At 35.7% G+C, this 22674-nt stretch overlaps 1 protein-coding gene across 1 annotated transcript; it reads left to right on the forward strand.

Moving 5' to 3' along the window:
* Positions 1-6291: 6291 nt before the first annotated feature.
* Positions 6292-19705, forward strand: LOC121411120. The gene is made up of 4 exons (XM_041603646.1): positions 6292-6400; positions 14637-14670; positions 14944-15016; positions 18827-19705. The coding sequence occupies exons 1-4, from the start codon at positions 6321-6323 to the stop codon at positions 18988-18990; spliced, it is 351 nt and encodes a 116-aa protein (XP_041459580.1). The 5' UTR covers positions 6292-6320; the 3' UTR covers positions 18991-19705.
* Positions 19706-22674: the final 2969 nt, after the last annotated feature.

Below are 22674 nucleotides of genomic sequence, written 5' to 3' on the forward strand. Positions count from 1 at the left end.
ATTTCAACTCGTTATTAAAAAAACAAAGGAAAATTTTATATAAAGCTTAATGGCAACTCAAACAAGTTAATTCTGTAAGATATTTAGGTGTTGAAGTTAATAATAATCTCATATGAAATGTTCATGTCAAACATCTATGTAGATCAATAAGTTAAATGCTTTACGACATTTAAGTAAAACTCTTAAACCAGACTTACATAATACTTTATTGAAAAAAATAATCAGTCATGTATAGATCATGCTCGTTCCGTTTGGGGTAATTGTTCATTGAAAAACAGGGAACTTAATAGACTGCAAAGGCGAGCGGCACGTATTGTAATGAAAGAATATGATTTTCTATTAGTTGTACAGATTTAACTGAAATTGTGACAATCTTTTGATACAAGGAGGGATTTTTTTATGTATTTTAGCTTCTACCAATGTATATATGGACTTGCCCCTATTAGACTCTGTAATGATATTGAACTATTTACTGATAGACATGGATACACGTAATGCTGATTCACTGAATGCTGTATTACCTATAAGCCAAATATTGAAAGTTTCAAGCAATCCTTTAAATTTAGTGCAATAAAGACATGGAACTCCTTGTCAAATGAACTCCAGAATATTTCTAACCTCCTACATTTCAAGAGGTCGTACAAAAACAAGTATTTTTAAATTAACAGTAGACTGACCTTTTATCCATATTTTATTGTATACTTAACTGTCTAGTTAATTCTGTATTATGCTGTTGTACTCCTTTCTTTCCCCTCTCTCTCTCTCTTTCTCTCTCTCTCTCTCTACTTCTGCCATATACTAAACCACACTATTTCTCTTCCTGCTCTCTCTATTTTTTGCAACTTTTATTTTAAATTAAGCATATTCAGTATTTTAACTTAATTAAGTTTGTATGCATTTTTATTGTTATTTCATATTCTTGATGTAACAGGACCGTGTTGAAAAACAGTGTTTTATTTGAACATTTTATCCTGTATAAAGATGTTTTAATAAATGATTAAATAAATAAATCTATAAGAAATTTTTAACGTTAAGTCAACATTTTTCTTGCGACTTGACCTTCAATATCTTGAAATGTAATATTACTTTTCCTTGATATTCTGACTGACCCAGGAAACCGGGACCATGAGAGGCTCAATCCCTCCCCTTGCCGTCCTTTTCAATAAACCAGTACAATGTTAACCCCCCCCCACAAACACACACAAACATTTCGAACTTACCTAACCCGAGTCCCCCCTCCCAATTCGAAACCATACCGCAGTCAATTTCAAAACAGCAAGTCGCCAAAGGAGAATGCATAATCATTATGGCTGGATAGGCCTATCTCATCTTATCCCAAATAATTTGATATCATAATTAATTGAGATATATATATGTTAACGTTTGGATTTGAATAATCTGCAGGGAGTCTTTTCCTTGCAGTGATACATTTTGAGATTGCGCCAAAGTTATTAAGAAATGTTTCCAATAAATAAATCCTATTATATCTGGCGACCCTCATCCATTATTATGACTTGCGACCCTCATCTATTATTATGACTGGCGAACCCTTTCTACTATTATGAATAGCGACCCTTATCTACCATTATGACTGGCGAACCCCTTCTACTATTATGACTGGCGACCCTCATCCATTATTATGACTGGCGAACCCTTTGTTCTATTATGAATAGCGACCTTCATCCACTATTATGACTGGCGAACCCCTTCTACCATTATGACTGGCGACCCTCATCCATTGTTATGACTGGCGACCCTCATCCATTATTATGACTGACGACCCTCATCCATTATTATGACTGGCGAACCCCTTCTACTATTATGACTGGCGACCCTCTTCCACTATTATGACTGGCGAACCCCATCTACTATTATGACTGGCGACCCTCATCCATTATTATGACTGGCGAACCCCTTCTACTATTATGACTGGCGACCCTCATCTATCATTATGACTGGCGAACCCTTTCTACTATTATGAATAGGGACCCTCATCTACCATTATGACTGGCGAACCCCTTCTACTATTATGACTGGCGACCCTCATCTATCATTATGACTGGCGAACCCTTTCTACTATTATGAATAGGGACCCTCATCAGTACCATTATGACTGGCGAACCCCTTCTACTATTATGACTGGCGATCCCCATCCATTATTATGAATAGCGACCCTCATCCATTATTATTACTGGCGACCCTCATCCATTATTATGAATAGCGACCCTCATCCATTATTATGAATAGCGACCCTCATCCATTATTATGACTGGCGAACCCTTTCTACTATTATGACTGGCGACCCTCATCCACTATTATGACTGGTGACCCTCATCCATTATTATGACTGGCGAACCCCTTCTACTTTTATGACTGGCGACCCTCATCCATTATTATGACTGGCGAACCCCTTCTACTATTATGACTGGCGACCCTCATCCATTATTATGACTGGCGAACCCCTTCTTCTATTATGACTGGCGACCCTCATCCATTATTATGACTGGCGAACCCCTTCTACTATTATGACTGGCGACCCTCATCCATTATTATGACTGGCGAACCCCTTCTACTATTATGACTGGCGACCCTCATCCATTATTATGACTGGCGAACCCCTTCTACTATTATGACTGGCGACCCTCATCCACTATTATGACTGGCGATCCCCATCCATTATTATGAATAGCGACCCTCATCCATTATTATGACTGGCGACCCTCATCCATTATTATGAATAGCGACCCTCATCCACTATTATGACTGGCGACCCTCATCTATCATTATGACTGGCGAACCCTTACTACTATTATGAATAGCGACCCTCATCTACCATTATGACTGGCGAACCCCTTCTGCTATTATGACTGGCGACCCTCATCTATCATTATGACTGGCGAACCCTTTCTACTATTATGAATAGCGACCCTTATCTACCATTATGACTGGTGAACCCCTTCTACTATTATGACTAGCGACCCTCATCTATTATTATGACTAGCGACCCTCATCCATTATTATGACTGGCGAACCCCTTCTACTATTATGAATAGCGACCCTCATCCACTATTATGACTGGCGACCCTCATCTATCATTATGACTGGCGAACCCCTTCTACTATTATGAATAGCGACCCTCATCCACTATTATGACTGGCGACCCTCATCTATCATTATGACTGGCGAACCCTTTCTACTATTATGAATAGCGACCCTCATCTACCATTATGACTGGCGAACCCCTTCTGCTATTATGACTGGCGACCCTCATCTATCATTATGACTGGCGAACCCTTTCTACTATTATGAATAGCGACCCTTATCTACCATTATGACTGGCGAACCCCTTCTACTATTATGACTGGCGACCCTCATCCATTATTATGACTGGCGAACCCTTTGTTCTATTATGAATAGCGACCTTCATCCACTATTATGACTGGCGAACCCCTTCTACCATTATGACTGGCGACCCTCATCCATTGTTATGACTGGCGACCCTCATCCATTATTATGACTGACGACCCTCATCCATTATTATGACTGGCGAACCCCTTCTACTATTATGACTGGCGACCCTCTTCCACTATTATGACTGGCGACCCTCATCCATTATTATGAATAGCGACCCTCACCCATTATTATGACTGGCGAACCCCTTCTACTATTATGACTGGCGACCCTCATCCAGTATTATGACTGGCGAACCCCATCTACTATTATGACTGGCGACCCTCATCCATTATTATGACTGGCGAACCCCTTCTACTATTATGACTGGCGACCCTCATCTATCATTATGACTGGCGAACCCTTTCTACTATTATGAATAGGGACCCTCATCTACCATTATGACTGGCGAACCCCTTCTACTATTATGACTGGCGACCCTCATCTATCATTATGACTGGCGAACCCCTGCTACTATTATGAATAGCGACCCTCATCCACTATTATGACTGGCGAACCTCATCTATTATTATGACTAGCGACCCTCATCCATTATTATGACTGGCGAACCCCTTCTACTATTATGAATAGCGACCCTCATCCACTATTATGACTGGCGACCCTCATCTATCATTATGACTGGCGAACCCTTTCTACTATTATGAATAGCGACCCTTATCTACCATTATGACTAGCGAACCCCTTCTACTATTATGACTGGCGACCCTCATCTATCATTATGACTGGCGAACCCCTTCTCCTATTATGACTGGCGACCCTCATCCATTATTATGACTGGCGACCCTCATCCATTATTATGACTGGCGAACCCCTTCTACCATTATGACTGGCGACCCTCATCCCCTATTATGACTGGCGACCCTTATGATCAATGTAGCCTCTTCCTTTTTATGACTAGCGACCCTCATCTAGTATTATGAATTCCGACCCTCATTGTTGATTATGACTGGCGATCCTTATGATCAATTACCCTTATGGTCCATTATGAATAGCAACCCTTATCTTGCATTATGAAAATCGGACCTTATGACCCATGGTCCTTATGACCTTATGACTAGCGACCCCTTTTGCCTATTATGACTAGCGAGCTTTTGGGTATAGGATTTTACACGTTATGACTAGCGGTCCTTATGACCAGTTAGTATTATGACTTATGGTCCTTATGACTGACGGGCTTATCCCATCATTTGGATATCTCTTAAGAAATCATCATGGGGACATTGAGGAGGACGATAAATCACCCCTATTATTACATTCCTACTGTGTTTATTTTTAACCTCTATAAAAAGTGATTCAAGACTGTCATTCATGTGGGTAAGATTTTTTAAACAAGAGTAATCTAGTCGGTTCGGTATATACATACCAACACCGCCTCCTGGTCTATTATGTCTGTTGTTTGTGAGTAAATAATAATCATCAATATTCAAAAGAGAGTTACTAGAGTGTTGGAGCCACGTTTCAGTCAGACCAATAATAGGGCTATTATGTGAATTAAAATGTTCTAGAAGTAGATCAAGCTGATCAAAATTCTTGTTCAGGCTCCTTATATTTAAATGTAAAAGAAACGTGTTTTCATTTACATTGTTCAAACTATTTGATTTGTATTCATTTACCGTATAGTATTTAGATGAAGCAAACTGTTGTACTGGGTCATTGTCATCAAAGTTAAGGGACAACTCTTCTGAGTTTGTGTTTAAATCATAAGAGATGCTGTTGTCGTATTCGGGATTATGTATAGCTCTAGTGATTTTCCTATCTGCATGAAGCTGGAGCAAAAACTCGTCGTCGTCAATAGAATTGAAAGGAAATTCTGTTGCTAACGCAAGAGAGACTGAGGAACGAATCCCAATACTACATAAATATTTCTAGTTATAAATACTTTCAAATTCAAATTGAGCAAGCCAGATAATGATCCCAACATTTGGAAATAGGGACTAGATAGTACAATGCATGTGTGTAGTGAGATATAACTAAGTGATGAGAAGGAGACAATGATATGGGAAAAAGAAATAAAAGAAAACATGACATGAAATGAAAACATAACATTTAAGTAGAGCATGTTTGAGATAAGCGAAATTGTGAAACGGCGGTGGTAACCCCTGCTTGTATAGACTAAGCTATTTTAGAAGTTCCCTTTGGTATTATTCTGCATAATTAGTAGGAACCTGCTTGAACAAAATTGTAAACAAAGAGCCAGAAATAGAAATTAGATGAGTATGATGTCACGAGAAATGCTATTCAAAAAAATGTAATGGCCTACTCAGTATCTATGCAAGCAAATAAAATCAAGTTTGGGGAAGCGTGATTAGAGTCATAATGAACATACACATTTATTTGTGTTTGGAAGGGGGGTGGGTATTTACAGGAGTCTCTGTAATTAACTGTTCAAAAAATTCAGATGATCGTACATATTTGATTCTAATTAGACATTTGGTCACTCAATGAGACGGAATATATTAATAATAATTAGAGCTGTAAAAGTAGAGCAAAGAATTTATTTTAGATTCCTGAATACGTCACGCATTGTGTTCACAAGCATGACAAGTGAATTCGTGAATAGATTTAAGCATGAGTAAAACATGATAATGCTGACAAGCAAATGCAGTATTTTCTATGGCATCTATGACATGTCACCAGTGAGGACTCTTTTTAAGGAAAAATATACCCCCCTCCTTTCGAAAATCACGCCCGGATCCGCCCCTGCAATGCAAGAGGGAAGACCCATAGAGATGTATACTAATTAAGTACCGGTTTGGTATATATCTCTATGGGAAGACCTCGACTCGATTTTTTTTTGTCAGTAATTTTCGCTTCTGAACTGTTTCCACAATACCATATATTTGTTTTTGATGCGACTTTATCCTACCTTTTCCGTGTATTGGGATCGGGACAAAGATGACGAAAATATGGTGTTGAGAGCAATTTTAAAGTGAGTGATTAAGATATCATTTGTTACTTTGTTTTAATAATGAAGCCGACATTTGCATGAGTTATTTGGTGCTATTTTAGTGGCCTACTACTAGTGAATAATCTAACGTTAGGGCCTAGGCCTAGTAAGCGCCAGCCGCCAGCCCTGGGGCTAGAGCCTAGGCCCCACTCGGCTCACAACCCAGGGAGCTCGGGCCGCGCGCGCGCTCCGGAGCCCGGCCCAGCTCAGGACTCGTTCACGTTCGAGTGGTGGATCGTACTATTGCCGAACGCTTTTCATGAATTCAATCATATCAAACACATTATTCTCATAGAATTCATCCTACTTTCACCATAAATACACAATTACCTACAAAATGTAAATATGTAAAAATTTTGCCGAAATCTATTTTCTTTTTAACGATATTTGCTTCCAATCGGACCCCTCTTCGCATGTGAAATAATTTTGGTCACTTGATTTGAATAAGGGATCGTATTACTGAACGTGTGTTTTCTATGGGAAAAATTGAGAAAACAACAAAATCACTGATGAGCTATTTTGACAAATATGTTATTATTCGAAGAATATTAAGTTTGAAAATGTGTTTTTGACCATTTTTCATCGTCTTTCTATTCAAGTTCCCTTCGGAAGGATGTTGCAAAGTTTTGAGCGTATGAAATTATTTTCTGACGCGTACGATGCGCCTATTTGGTAATACGAGGCCGGTCGGGAATACAATCACTCACTATACTACGCAAACATGTATACTCTCCAAAATGGGGTAGAATGTAGTCTTGAGGAAGCAATGATGATGTTTTTTGATATACTTCTTCATCATTGACGTCTTGACATCTTAAGCGAAGGACCATAACAAAGATGGATTCCCCTTGGAAATCCATTTTTTAAATTGAAAATCACGTAATTGGTCGTGATTTTATTTAACTCTACACCTAATGCGTAGGATGGTTTAAAAAAACGGCAAAAAAAGGTGAAAAGAAAGGATTCTTACCAGACCGATGTCGCGTAGACCCCTCGATCCACATGTAATACTGATGTAAACAATGCAAATACAATGGCGTTGACCCTTGAACCGCTTATGTATTACGTACTTCCGATACGCAATGCCTTTTTGGAGAACAATTTATAGATAAAGATATTTCACAAATATTAGAATTTCTTACATAATTATAAATAATTGATATAATACTATTAATTATTTATAATCACGTAATATATTTTATTATTTGTAAAATAATAATTTTTATCTATAAATTAATCTTCAGAACGAACGGCATCACTAACCGGAAGTACATAATGCATAAGCGGTTCAAGGGTCGACGCCATTGTATTCCCATTGTTTACATCGGTATTACATGTGGATCGAGGGGTCTACGCGACATCGGTCTGGTAAGAATCCTTTATTTTTCACTTTTTTTTTCATTTTTTTTCAACCTTCCTACGCATTAGGTGTAGAGTTAAATAAAATCACGACCAATTACGTGATTTTAATAAAAAAGATGGATTTCCAAGGGGAATCCATCTTTGTTATGGTCCTTCGCTTAAGACACTATTACAACAGTGTCAAGACGTCAATGATGAAGAAGTATATGTCATTATATCAAGAAACATCATCATTGCCTCCTCAAGACTAGGTAGAATAGCAATGGGGTCGCAATAGCACTCGAAATAAAAGGGGAAAATATAATTATGCACTTACCTTGATTATATGGATGAAGGTCTATCATGAGACACAGAATCCTGACATTTAGGCACAATTTTTTAATAGTCAATAAACTGAACAAACTGCAAACTGGTAGGTACGGTATGTTACAAAAAAAATGAGAAATGAGGGGTTTGCATCATATCATTTACTAAAGCTCATTAGGACCTTTCATTTAATACCTCATTCATTTCAATAGCCCCAGTAACAAGAAAAGTTAAGGTAGTTTTAAGTTTGTATTCCTTTGATTTTTAAAACAAAAGTTGTGACCGGCTTAATTGGGACCAGGGGCCCGTTTCTCAACACCGTCATAAGTCTAACTTTTTGACTAAATCGGAGATAGTGAGCTACTTGTCCGCAAACGTTTCACGAAGCCCTCTTTGCCAAGATCAGTTACAACAACCTCACTAATTATTTATGACACCTCCGAACCTGTCATAACTTCTTTCTTAATGACGTAGTGGCATCACGTGGGTAGACTATGCCATGCAAAAGTGCCTCGAAGTTTGAAAATTATAATATTTCATAATAAATCCTAGAAGTTGAAATCACATCGCAAAACAAATGGGATAGGTCATTCGATGATAATTGAAGTACAAATAAACTGTAAAAACTGTTGTTAAAATGCCACATTTCCATCCATTTTGAAATAGTAAAATAATTGAATCAATAAAGATTCCATCACGTCAGGCCATCCATAACTGGACTCGTATTTGATGTTTTCAGACCCCTATTAACATTTGGATACACTATATCTCTAATTTATGCATATAATTTGTCAAATCGTATATTTCGGTATCTAAAGATTTAAACAACTTATGTTAAACTATATTTTGATGATGTTTGGAATAAAAAAAAATGTATAAATGTATAATCATCATCATTATACAAAGAAAACCATTATGGTTTTACTTCCGTAAACTATCAAAATTTGATATCCTGGGGGTACCCATCTCCATGTCCGCATGTGATTTTTTTACTCATGAAATGAATTAATCATAATTTCATTTTCTCAGTAATTGAATGTTCCAATCTTCATGGTTTAAGTATGTATGATGTATAATTTACCTCTGCTATTATTTTGAAAAGAGATATTTCTCAATTGATCAAAATATTTGAAATTTTGTCATAATTTTTATTTTTGAAAAATGTTATTTTGTGATTAATGCTATGTCTCGTGTGCAACGGTACGAATGTCTCGTGTGCAACGGTACGAATGTCTCGTCTGCTCTTTTTTACCGATGCTATTAATATCAAGGTATTCTAGATAGGAAGCCTTTCGTGAAACAGGTTTAGTCAGATTGGAACTAACTCTGTGGTTGGTGGATAAAGATATGACTAACTTGTCCAGGTGTTAAGAAATGGGCCCCAAGGTGCACTAATAGAAAACAACAATTCGCATACATTGGCATATGGAAGTGCCCTACAGCACTCCCCAAAATTACAGATGCCGCAGCAACAACCAACAGGGACATAAAAACACAATTAGCTTCAGTAGATTTCTTTCAAATTTCACCACAATGTAGTTGAAATGTTGTTCTATCAGAATGAATGACTTTTAGAGTGGGATGATACCTGTAAATATGAATAGTAAGAGGTTGAAAGTAAGGCCAAAGTTCCAGTAGCACACAGAGTCGCAAGATCACCGAGTGAGACTTTTTTCAAGTCTAGACAGCTGCCATAAACATTCAACTATGTAAAAACAATGATGTCATGGGGAATAATCATTCCTTGCACATGCAAACACAATACAAAGTAATGCCTTCACAGTCACCCTGCAATTATAGGCAATACACTCAATGCCTCAGAAAGAACCTAGAGGCACCACTGCACCCTGACCATTCGCCATACAGGGAAAGGTACTGGGTAGCCTTGAGGACTCCGGATCATGTTTTTAGCTCATCCGGCCCGAAGGGCAAGATAGCTTGTGCCGTGGCGTCCGTCGTCTGTCATCCGTCGTCTGTCGTCCGTCCACAATTTCAAAATGCTACTACTTCACCAATTCAAGTCCAATTTCAATTCTGTTTGCTTTATATGATAGCACTAGGTGGGGCATTCAAAACTTCTACACAGAATTTTGAAATTCATTAAATATGCTAATTTATGCGCATTTTTCAAAATTCACAAAAAATGCTACTTCATCTTTATTTGTTGACCGATTTTGATTTTTTTGCTTCCATCTGGTAGAGCTTCATGAGGTTCACCAAACTTCTACACAGAATTTTGAAATTGTGACCAGAACAATTTTTATGCTAATTTATGCATATTTTTAAAAATTCACATAAAATGCTTCTTCTTTATTTGTTGACCGCTTTTGATTTTTTTCTTCCATCTGGTAGAGCTTCATGAGGTACACCAAACTTCTACACAGAATTTTGAAATTTTGACTAGAATAATTTTTATGCTAATTTATGCACATTTTTCAAAATTCACAAAAATGCTTCTTCTTCTTTATTTGTTGACCGATTTTGAATTTTTTGCTTCCATCTGGTAGAGCTTCATGAGTTTCACCAATCTTGTACACAGAATTTTGAAATTTTGACTAGAATAATTTTTATGCTAATTTATTCATATTTTTAAAATTTCACATAAAATGCTTTTTCTTCTTTAATTGTTGACCGATTTTTACTTTTTTCTTCTTCCATCTTGTAGAACTTTATGAGGTTCACCAAACTTCTACACAGATTTTTGAAATTTTCAGTAGAAAATTACTTATGCTAATTTATGCGAAATTTATTCAGAAATCACAGAAAATTCCTCTTCTTTATTTGTTGACAGATTTTGATATTTTTTCTTCCATCCAGTAGAACTTCATGAGGCCCACCAAACTTCTACACAGAAGTTTGAAAATTTTCAGTAGAAAATTATGTATGCTAATTTATGCAAAATGTATTCATAAATCACAGAAAATTCATCTTCTTTATTTGTTGACAGATTTTGATTTTTTTTTCTTCCATCTGGTAGAGCTGAATGAGGTTCACCAAACTTGTTCACAAAATTTTGAAATTTTGTTTAAAAAGTTATTTATTCTAATTTATGCTATATTTATTCATAAATCACAAAAAATGTTTTTTCTTCTTCATTTGTTGATCAATTTCAGTTTTGTTTGCTTTATATGATAGCTCGAGGTGGTGATCCAAAATTTAAACATAGAATTTTGAAACTCATTGAATCTGCTATTTATTCATATATTTTCAAAACTCACAAAAATTGCTTACTTATTTGTTGATTGATTTTTGTTATTTTTGTTCCATCTGAGAGCTACATTAGGTTCACCAAGGTTCTACCCAGAGTTAAAAAACTTTGACTAGATAATAATTAATACTTAATTGAGTTAATTCATATGAAATTTATTCATAGATCACAAAAAATGCTATGTCATTTATTCATCAATTTCAATTCTATATTCTCAATTTATGTCACCAATATAATTCACTACAGTGTCAACTGGGCTGAAATTAAAATTGTGTTAAATTGTGATGCGAGATGCCGGATGAGCTCCACATCATTGATGTGCTAGTTTAGCTCATCCGGCCCGAATGGCAAGATGAGCTCATGCCGTGGCGTGGCGTCCGTCATCTGTCGTCCGTCCACAATTTCAAAATGCTACTTCTTCGCCGATTTCAATTCTGTTTGCTTTATATGATAGCACTAGGTGGGGGATTCAAAACTACACAAAATTTTGAAATTTATTAAATATGCTAATTTATAAGCATTTTTCAAAATTCACAAAAAATGCTACTTCTTTATTTGTTGACTGATTTTGAATTTTTTGCTTCCGTCTGGTAGAGCTTCATGAGGTTCACCAAAACTCTGCACAGAATCTTGAAATTTTGACCAGAACAATTTTTATGCTAATTTATGCATATTTTTAAAAATTCACATAAAATGCTTCTTCTTTATTTGTTGACCAATTTTGATTTTTTTCTTCCGTCTGGTAGAGTTTCATGAGGTTCACCAATCTTGTACACAGAATTTTGAAATTTTGACTAGAACAAGTTTTATGCTAATTTATGCGAAATTAATTTATGCATATTTTAAAAATTCACATAAAATGCTTCTTTATTTGTTGACCAATTTTTAATTTTTTTGCTTCCATCTGGTAGAGCTTCATGAGGTTCACCAATCTTGTACACAGAATTTTGACCAGAACACGTTTTATGCTAATTTATGCGAAATTGATTTGTGCATATTTTTAAAAATTCACATAAAATGCTTCTTCTTCTTTATTTGTTGACCGATTTTGATTTTTTTTCTTCCATCTGGTAGAGCTTCATGAGGTTCACCAATCTTGTACACAGAATTTTGAAATTTTGACTAGAACACTTTTAATGCTAATTTATGCGAAATTAATTTATGCATATTTTTAAAAATTCACATAAAATGCTTCTTCTTTGTTGACCGATTTTGATTTTTTTTCTTCCATCTGTAGAGCTTCATGAGGTTCACCATCTTCTTCACAGAATTTTGACTAGAACAATTTTTATGCTAATTTATGCAAAATTAATTTATTCATATTTTTTAAAATTCGCATAAAATGCTTTTTCTTCTTTAATTGTTGACTTCTTTTTTCTTCTTTGACAATTTTCTCGATATATCTGCCACGCAAATTTTTTTGACCTCGCCGCACACTGAATTTTTACTTTTAAGTCTCGTTCAAATTTTGAGACCAAATTTGTGACGCTGGGGTACGTGGTTACAACATTACGCAACATTATGTAAGTGCATGTCAGACCCAACATTGCTCAAAAACGTGATTTCATGTACAAATCCAATGCAAATTGTGTATTTAGCCAATATTCATAAATGTATCATTATTTCTACTTTTACTGATCAAACTTAATTTATTTTGCCTTGTTCATGATCAAAATTAAGTCTGGAACGATTTCCATTGAAAAAACAATAAAAAACAAAAAGTAAAACAAAGAAATACATAAGAAATTTGAAAAACAATAAAATACATAAGAAATTGGTCTTGGTACCAGAATTTTATTCATTCACAGTTGTTAGGAATGCTAGTACATGTATAAAGATTATTTTCACTAAAAAATCGCATTCTAGGAGCTTTATTTAGTCAATCAGAGCAAAAAGTATGATTTCATGAATAAATTTGCATAATTAGTTCATATAAATAAAAATATATGAATCCAGTGAAATTTACCAATGCAACTGCGTAGATTATGTCATTCTCTACCATCATGCAAATTTTTGTTGTGATCGCGCAATCTGCGGCTGAGATCTTAAGGGGGGCCATAATGCCCCCCCCCCCCCCCCCCCCCCCGGTAATGACAAGAATCAAAATACCCCGGGAGATATATAAATTTCTATCATTATATTTAACCATACACCTTCATACGCCTAATATGTATAAAGGTGCAAAAAGTATGTTAATAAAAAGGTTAAAAATTAGAGGTTTCTTACCAGACCGATCTCGTGTAGATCCCTCGATCCATTCTTTTTCACCGCACATACAATAGGCTTGACCCTTGAACCGCTTTGTTATGACATACATGTATGTTGTTCTGATAAGCAATGTTACAAAATTCCGTTTTGAAGAACAATTTATAGATAAAAATTATCTAACAAATAATAAAATGTAAAACTTGATTATAAATGTTATAATTATTATTACAATTACCCCTTACCCCTTCGCTCTTCAATCCGCCTTCTTTTATTAATCAATTATTTCTTTTTAAATGGATAACACAATAAGAGAAACTAATTCCAATATTTGGATTTATATGTATATGCAATCTGATTTCTTTTAAAAATTTAATCTCAAATTTTATTTTTAAAAAACCCACAAAATTCCTGAAAACAAAGGCGTGAACTATAATGACTTATTATAGGCCTACAGGTTCGTCAAGATCATCTCATCAATATTAATACACAAATGACCGGTAATGTTTGGTTAATTCTATGGAACTATGCTTATGGTCAGTTCAGTTGATGTGCATGATGTAGACCTATGTCCAGACAGTAATCAAGATTATTTGGAATTGAGATTATTTTGTTGTTTATATCTTTGTCACCATATATTTATAAGAAGGCTGTGAAATATATATATATATATATATGCATAATTTTTGTCCTGTAGGTCACAAGCCTCTCCCACTACATGTAATGGAGGTTCAAGAACCTGGTTCTTGTTTCCAAATCCGATGTCTGAAATGACATAAACATTGTTTTCTAAAAAAAAAAAATAGGACTCCTGTCACTAAAAGACAAACTTGGCCCTGGGTAAAAGATATACAGCGCATGTTTAACTCTGCTAAGTCTCTCTAGACTAGCTAGAGACATAATTTGTTGATTTGACTCGAGAAGACATAGCACCAATATGGGTGCACTTAACAATGGATTGGTATGAATTATGTTTGACTCCTGAGGAATATACAAGTTTCTCCCATTTTTTTTTTGTATTAGCGAGAGCCCTGCTACTGCTAGTAGTAAAGTCTGAAATTGTACATATATTGTAAGTCAGTAATTATGAGTATAAACTGTCTCATTCATTGCCCTTTCTTTTAATTTGATGTGTAGGTACTTGGCCAATCACCCTCAATTAGTAGATTCGGTAAGTAAATCATAATTTCATCTTCTTCTATGCACTTTTTTATACTTGTCAATTTCTTTTTAAAGAATTATATTAAACTAAACTTTAAAAATTCAAATATCCTACAATGATATTCAATGACATTCAAACGACTTTCAGCCAGCATGATCGTAGTAATTTTTGTGCTTGGTACTGGTAGTAAACACCAATGAGTTATGAAATATATCAAATTATAATTTGCTATGTAAGAGCATTCTAACATTCACTAATTGTATTTATTTCCATTATTCAAAGCTTGCAGAATCTAGATTTATGAGAAGACTGGCACAGATGACTGCATATGGAATTAATAAAGCTAATGAAATTGGTAAGTAGAAGTGACTTGGAAATCTATATGAAATAGTCTTCTCATGGGCGATGTAGCTATACATTTGAATCAGGTAACATAATCAACACTTTTGACACCAGGATGTTTTCACTGCACTTGACTTTCTTGAAATTCTGTTGTTTTATCTAGATAGTGGAAGATTGAAAGAGAAACAACACTGCAGAGAATTCCAGCTAAAAGCTCAAATTTTACAGTTGTCTAAATCTCAAATAGCATGGAAGGGAAAAGGGCTCGGTGTAAAAATGGCAAAGGTAAAGATGGCAGAGGTAAAAATGGCAGAGGTAAAAATGGCAAAGGTAAAAATGGCAGAGGTAAAAATGGCAGAGGTAAAAAATGGCAGAGGTAAAATAGCAGAGGTAAAAATGGCAGAGGTAAATATGGCAAACTTAAGGTAAAAATGGCAGAGGTAAAAATGGCAGAGGTATAAATGGCAGAGGTATAAATGGCAGAGCTAATGGCAGAGGGAAGATCGACAAACGTATACATGGCCAGTCTTAAACCCCCATGCCATAAAATCCAAAAGCCCTACCATGTACAGTAGATCAAATACGAAAGGTTTTGAGAAGAAAATAAGAATTATAAATAAGAATGTTGGACTAAAGGGTAACATTTTAAATCATATTTTAGATCTTCTGCACCGAATTGATAACACTTGAGTTGGTTTTTTTTTCTGGACTTACATGCGCGGCCTTCTCATGGCAAATCGTTCCTCTAATATTCAAAATTGAAGGAGACTTTGGATCCCAAATATTGTACTTAATTCATTAAAGGGGAAATTAAAACTGACATAGCAACAAATAATTAAAATTATATTGGTTTTAGGGAATCCACCAAAGATTCAAAAAGCTTATTGAATTTTAATGGTGACGTCATTTGCGAGAAGTTTTTTTCCCAGATATGGTGTCATAAAGAATATCAATGAAATGTCATTTTCTTTAAAAAAAAAATAACGGTTTTTATTGTACCTTAAGTATATCAATATACAAATCATTTCTGATCCGCTCCTGAAAGATTTTTTTTTAGCAATCACGAACCATTGATTAAAAAAATGAAAAGTATACATTTTGGTGCATAAAATACGGGGTAGCTGCTGCTGCTCATATATGACGTAACAGATCAAAGACTCAAACTTCAAATAATTTTCTTAATCTTTGATGAGGTTTCTGCAAACTTTCACTTCATTTTTTGTTGCTTTTTTTACGTAAATCATTTGTCAGGGTGAACTTCCCCTTCGAAAAACATCGATAGAATAGTACCTGAGAAACGCCTATAAATTCAAATCCCCGATTCGCTACACATTTCCAAATTCATCCTGTAACCGTTACCATAAAAACTAGTTAAGGAACCTGACATTCACTTGGACTAGCTGCAATGAGGATATTGCTCTGAAAAAAATTATCACTAATAGCTATCATTGTACATTCACCGTAAACTATATACGTATAATATCAACATCTATTCGGATCCATTATGATGTTGAAATAGGAAAAATTACTTTTATTATAGAACGTTTTGTTATTTTTCTGTTATCCAAGTTATGCAAGTGGTTCGAAGAAATCCCGAACTTGTCAATTTCAGTGTGTTAATGGTAGCGCATGCACATTGTTGTTTACATTAAAATCCGTTTGGTATGTGATGAAGTGCTGTTCTATCTTACGAACTGGCCAAGATAAATCCTTTCGTCACTCACTTATTGAAATCATTTTGGGATGAAAATGATTTAGTTTAATCGTATCAACGATAAAGTATAGACCTAAAATGATGAGAAAAATCCAAATCATATCTAATCTTTTCATAATACTCATTTCGTCGATAGGAGTCCATCTGCCTTTTCCTTGTTGATGTATAGCATGTCATGATCTTTACCTCTGTCATCTTTACCTCTGCCAGTTTTAACTCCGTCATTTTACCTCTATCATTATTACCTCGGGGGGGGGGGGGGGGGAAGGGTAATATTTATTGCTGTACACATGCGTGACCAAATTATTTCCAGACACCCCCAACACGATGTTTTTCTCTGTGTGCCAGATAACCCCCTAAACAAGTTTTCGCCAGAATATGACCCCTAAAAAAATTGAACCCGTGATTGACCAGTCTTTCTAAACCGCCCTTTTGTTTAAAATCGGTGTTTTTGATATCCCTAACGAGAGCTCGCGCGGCCGGCCTGCGTCTAGAATTGAAAAAAAAAAAACACCATTTTAAACATATTTTTTGGTCACGCATGACTGGCCACCCCCTGGATTACCTCTGCCATTATTACCTCTGCCATTATTACCTCTGCCATTTTTACCTCTGCCATTTTTACCTCTGCCATTATAACCTCTGCCATTATTACCTCTGCCATTATTATCCAATCCAATCCAAAAGTCATTTGATATAGCGCCTTTTCCTTTCGGTTACAAAGCGCTGCACACACACTACTCCATATTTGTTTTGGCCACTAAAACAACTGTTCTACACCTCGGAATGATCGGTCTAGTCCATGCAATTGATTGTCCACTTAGCAGAATAGATGGGATTTAATGGCCTTCTTGAATTGTTCAACAGAGGAGGCCATCTTCACTGCAGCTGGTAGGCGATTCCATAGTTTTGCAGCAATCACAGGAAAGGACGTTTCACCCGCACGTCTCTTGGAAAGGCGTTGAGTGAGCCAGATTGACGAAGATATACCTCTGCCATTTTTACCTCTGCCATTTTACCTCTGCCATTTTTACCTCTGCCATTTTTACCTCTGCCATTATTACCTCTGCCATTTTTACCTCTGCCATTTTTACCTCTGCCATTTTTACCTCTGCCATTATTACCTCTGCCATTTTTACCTCTGCCATTTTTACCTCTGCCATTTTTACCTCTGCCATTTTTACCTCTGCCATTATTACCTCTGCCATTTTTACCTGGCACCGGGAAAAGTACAATGTCTTTAGGATTGGTCAATATGAAGGTTGTTGATTTGAGAAATTCTGCACCTGGGTTTAATGCTAATTTAAGCATGGAATTAAATTTGTAAATAGTCCATCAGTTGCTTATGTTTAGTTCTTATTTATTTTTAATTTTTGTTTTTTTATGGGGGATATATATTCAAAAATGGCATCAAAATGTTTTCTTGTGTAATTTATTGTTTTTAAATGTTTGTGTTTTTTATTAGTATTATTATTATTATTGTTTTTTTTTTTTTTTTTGGGGGGGGGGTAGAAATTGTCAGCAGCTATACATTCCCATCATAGATAATTATCTCATATCATTTGGTAAAAGTGAAAGTTATACAGTTTTAAATTCAGGATTTGTATATGTTTAAGAGCAATTTTGATTTCAAGTTATTGTGCTAGATGTTTGATAAAAAGCAATATAAGTCCTTTATGACATTGCCAATTTATTGTGAAAAATGCTGGGGGTCATAACCACCCCCCCCCCCCCCGACACTGGGAAATGTATGGTTAAAATGAATGGAACTGAATTATTTGCCACCAATTCAGGCTAGATTGGTTTACTACCAAAAATTTTAAGTAAATGTAAGGTAAGTACCAGGTTAAAATCTAGTTGTTGTGGGGCCGCCTATCTAATTCATAATTCCAGAAAATGTTGTTGCCAGAGGTGGCAGCAGTATCTATTCCTGGAGTTTGTAGGTTTACAGAGTTTGTTTGGGGACGCTTGGGAAGCCTGATAAAAAAGCTGACAATTTGATGGCATGGTTCTAGGATGTAATTTACTGATTAGAGCAATAGAAATGCCTTTCCCATTTTGGACACTTCATGAGATTTAAAATTTAATCATTATTTGTTATACTTGTAGGTCATGAAGCATTAGACAAAGCTGCCGAGTCTGAAACGCTGAAGAAGATGGCAGATGAACCCCATGAGCCTCAAGGTGACCTGTCATCATTTGGGAAAACCTTTGCTAAGGAGCTGAAGCAAGAAATGGACAAGGCGAGGGAAGATGCAAAAAAGATTAAATGACCATGGTGGACAGACAGCTAGAGGTATAGGAAAGGACCCAGAAGCTTGATATTGTGACGATATTGGTCATTAAGATTAGAGAGAACTGTAAGGTGTCAGATGTGACAGAAATTTCAGGAGTCACATTTTGTTCATCAGAGTTCCCACATAGGAGGTTGACCAAACACTTGTGCTTATAATAATTTTTTTTTAAATGCCCCATGAGTGAAGGAAGCAGAATGGTGTTTATTCACCTCTGACGAAATGAATCGTGCTATTAGGACCCGACTTCTATATCAAAATGGAATACTTTTGCAAAATTGTTAGGAAATTTTAAGATGTAGAAGTATATAACTCCAGATTGAAGAGGAGGGGTGGGGGGGGGGGGGGGCTCTGGATGAATAGTTTTCTTGCTGACATTATGGGGGGTGAGTGTGATTTAGCCTTAGAAATGTGGCATTATCGTGATATTGGGAACCACCGTTCACTTCATTATTTCATACAGCAGTTTTATACAGCAGTTTTATTCAGTCACGCATGGTTCCCCATTTCCACCTCCATTCACTTCGTACACAAGTGCACGTACACAAATCTACGAGTGGTTCCCCAAAACACGATTTGGCCAGAAATGTTCTAGATAGTTAAATATTTTAAGTTTCAAGATGGTCTGTGTGAGTTACCCAATTCAGTGGGCTGTTTGAAATAAACAGCTGCTAGGAACCCCCCCCCCCCCCCCGGATCTGGACATATAAAAAATGTTTATTCTTCTTGTTTTTGTAATTGAAAACTTCAGTTTCTTTGGATACATTTTGTATTGATACTTGGGTGGTCATTTTATTGGATTCTATTCGAACTCATATTGAGATAATAACCAAAGCTCGAATTCATGTCTGAAATGAGAATGAAACCCACAGAACAAGTTAGCTTGTATGAAAATAGAAAAAATAAAAATTGTTACGGGTCCTTTGGTCGTAGGCTTTACCTTATTTGGTTTAGTACGACCCCAGCTTCTACACCTCGCGCAGATCGGACTCTAAACACGAAGTGTTGGGGCAAAAAGGACATCCTTTATAAAACATTTCAATTTTGTTTTTATCATCATCCCGCAAATTTGACCCTAAACGTAATTTCCTAGCGAAATGGATACCCTGTTTTCATTATTTTTGTGTTTTTGACACCCTTATCACGTTTTACATGGTTTTTTGGTCACGCATGGTATCCACTCATCATTGTAAGTGCCCCCCCCCCCCCCCCCCGGGCATTTCTTTGATTTTGTCTGTTTTCACAGAAGCTAACTTGTTCCAAGGTGGTCATTTCAAAAAATATCAGAGGCCCTATTAATCAAATGCACTGTTGAGAACCATCTCAGTTGATTATCAACTTATTCAGTGGCAACTCTTCAGAAGACAAAATATTGATAAGTAACATATTTTGGATATATATCATAATCACAGTAATATTTCTAGGGCACTGATTCATTTAGCAGTTTGTGAAGCCCACATGTCTGTTCTAATGACTGGAACATGTTTTGGGTTCAAGATCAAAGTAAGTAGTAACATTCATATCAGCTGAATCATCAGTGAGAGTTCAAATATGATTTCTGTAGATATAATTCCTGACAGCAAAATAATTACACAGGGGATTGAGGCGAGTTTGCCCACAAGATAAAAGATCCCTTGAAACTTAAAAAAAAAAGGAGCCCTGAAAAATGCCCTTTAGTTACATTGCTAAAGCTTATCGAATGTTCCAGATTCAGGTTACTGGTAGAAAGAGGTGTAAAGTAGCCCATGAAAATTAAAAATGTATTTTTTTTGGCCTGCTACATGTATGTGTGTGTGTGATAAGGTTGGAATGTGAGCTCTTCTTGATTTAGTGTAAGCATTTTCCATTTGTTCATAACTTTATACGAAGAGCTTTAGCAATGAAACAACCCCCTAGTGATTTCTGTTGTACAGTAGAAGCTCATTATTACAAATGCCTTTCATATTGGCCCATGATATAACCCATTTTATCATTGTGATCAAAATAATTTCTTAAGTTATAAACTTTGTAAGATTTCTGAATACGTGGTCAAGGGTCTAGACCATGAAAGTCAACAAAATATTGAGATATCATCCAAGTGCATTGCTATCCTGAGAAAGTTTGCCTGAATTCGTCCAGGGTTTTTTCATAAATTTTGTAATGGATTTGTGACGATTTTTTTTATCAGCCAATGAAATGCCAAGATTTCAGGAGGTTTTGATCATGCTTTTATTGCAACTGTAAAGAATACTGAGCTTCAATGTAAGCTTGTGCAGCTTTTTCTTTACCACTCTGTAGTCCGTTTCGCAATGACAGTTTTTTCCCCCAGGCGCTTTGCTTCCTGGTTGGGAAATGTATAGATGAAGGATCATCTGCATGAATTTCATTGACCAAGGACGTTATTCAATTGCAATAATGTGTACATTACTGTTATATTATGCATGTATTTAATAAAACAAAAATGTTATTTTATCAAAGAAACAAGTTGCAAGGGTTTTCATTGATTAATATATTAAATTACTTGCACATTTACTGTTATGCAAATGAATTGAAACCAGAAATAGCATTATATAACTATTAAAACGCATTCAATAAATGCACACCCAACTCCAATTCAACTCCATGTCATTTTTTTAATGCAATAAATGCAACTTTCCAAGGGCTGTGAAAAATTATGTTTCTATTAAACTGTATACATATATGTACTGTATTCAATTTGAATTGGATCTTGCTTTCTTCACATGTAAGCCCATTAAACAAAATAAAACTGCATCCAAACTTGGGAGTAGATGGAATCTTGTAAGAATTTAAAGACTTCAAACTATTAAAATAAGATATGCAAAATAGAGGAATAGTGACATCACTTTGCTTTTAAACTTGAAGACTACGTTTTCTTTCTTTTGTTTGCTGTGTATTTCCGAACAATTGATTGACCTTTGGTCGAAAATTATGGTAAATTGCCAACTTGTCCACTCACAACATGGTCTACCTTCATTTAATCTAATACCATTCCGTCCATCAAGATTTCATCTAGCAACAATTTGTTCCAATCATCAATGATCACTTCGTCTAATCTCCAGTTTGTCTATGACCATTTCGTCTTATAACCAGTTGGTCTAATTTCCATTTTATTTTCATTCATTTCGCCCAATCAACACTTAGTCCAAATAAACCAAATGGGATATGGTCCAAATGGCTATAGGACCAACTGGTTATCAGACGACATGATGTATAGAAAAAATGTCATTCGGACCATGTGGATAGTGGATGAACTGATGGTAGACCGAATGATAGTAGACGAGTTAGTAATTAGACGAATTGGCATTAGACCAATTGAACCTTGGTCATCACCTGTATGTATGGTAACTAATGTCACAAAGTTTGCATCCTATTTCTAACTTGCCAAGTTTATCTTGAGATTGGCAACCTTTTCTGATATTATTCTAGCACACTTCATGACTATCCTTACTGTTCTGGTCTGATGCTCCAGTGGTCTTAAAAAAAAAAACTTTCTCATCCTCTCATTATTTCAGGACATGAATAAAAAAAAATGCTGGTAATTCTACTATTTGATTTTTCAAATACATGTATTTTTTATTCCGCCCCCAGAGTTGACAACTTACTTCCATCCCCCCCCCCCAAAAAAAAAAAAAATGAAATATAGCTCAAAACCATCACAAGGCT

This window comes from Lytechinus variegatus, chromosome 3 (genome assembly GCF_018143015.1).
Source record: "Lytechinus variegatus isolate NC3 chromosome 3, Lvar_3.0, whole genome shotgun sequence".
NCBI classification, from domain to species: domain Eukaryota; kingdom Metazoa; phylum Echinodermata; class Echinoidea; order Temnopleuroida; family Toxopneustidae; genus Lytechinus; species Lytechinus variegatus.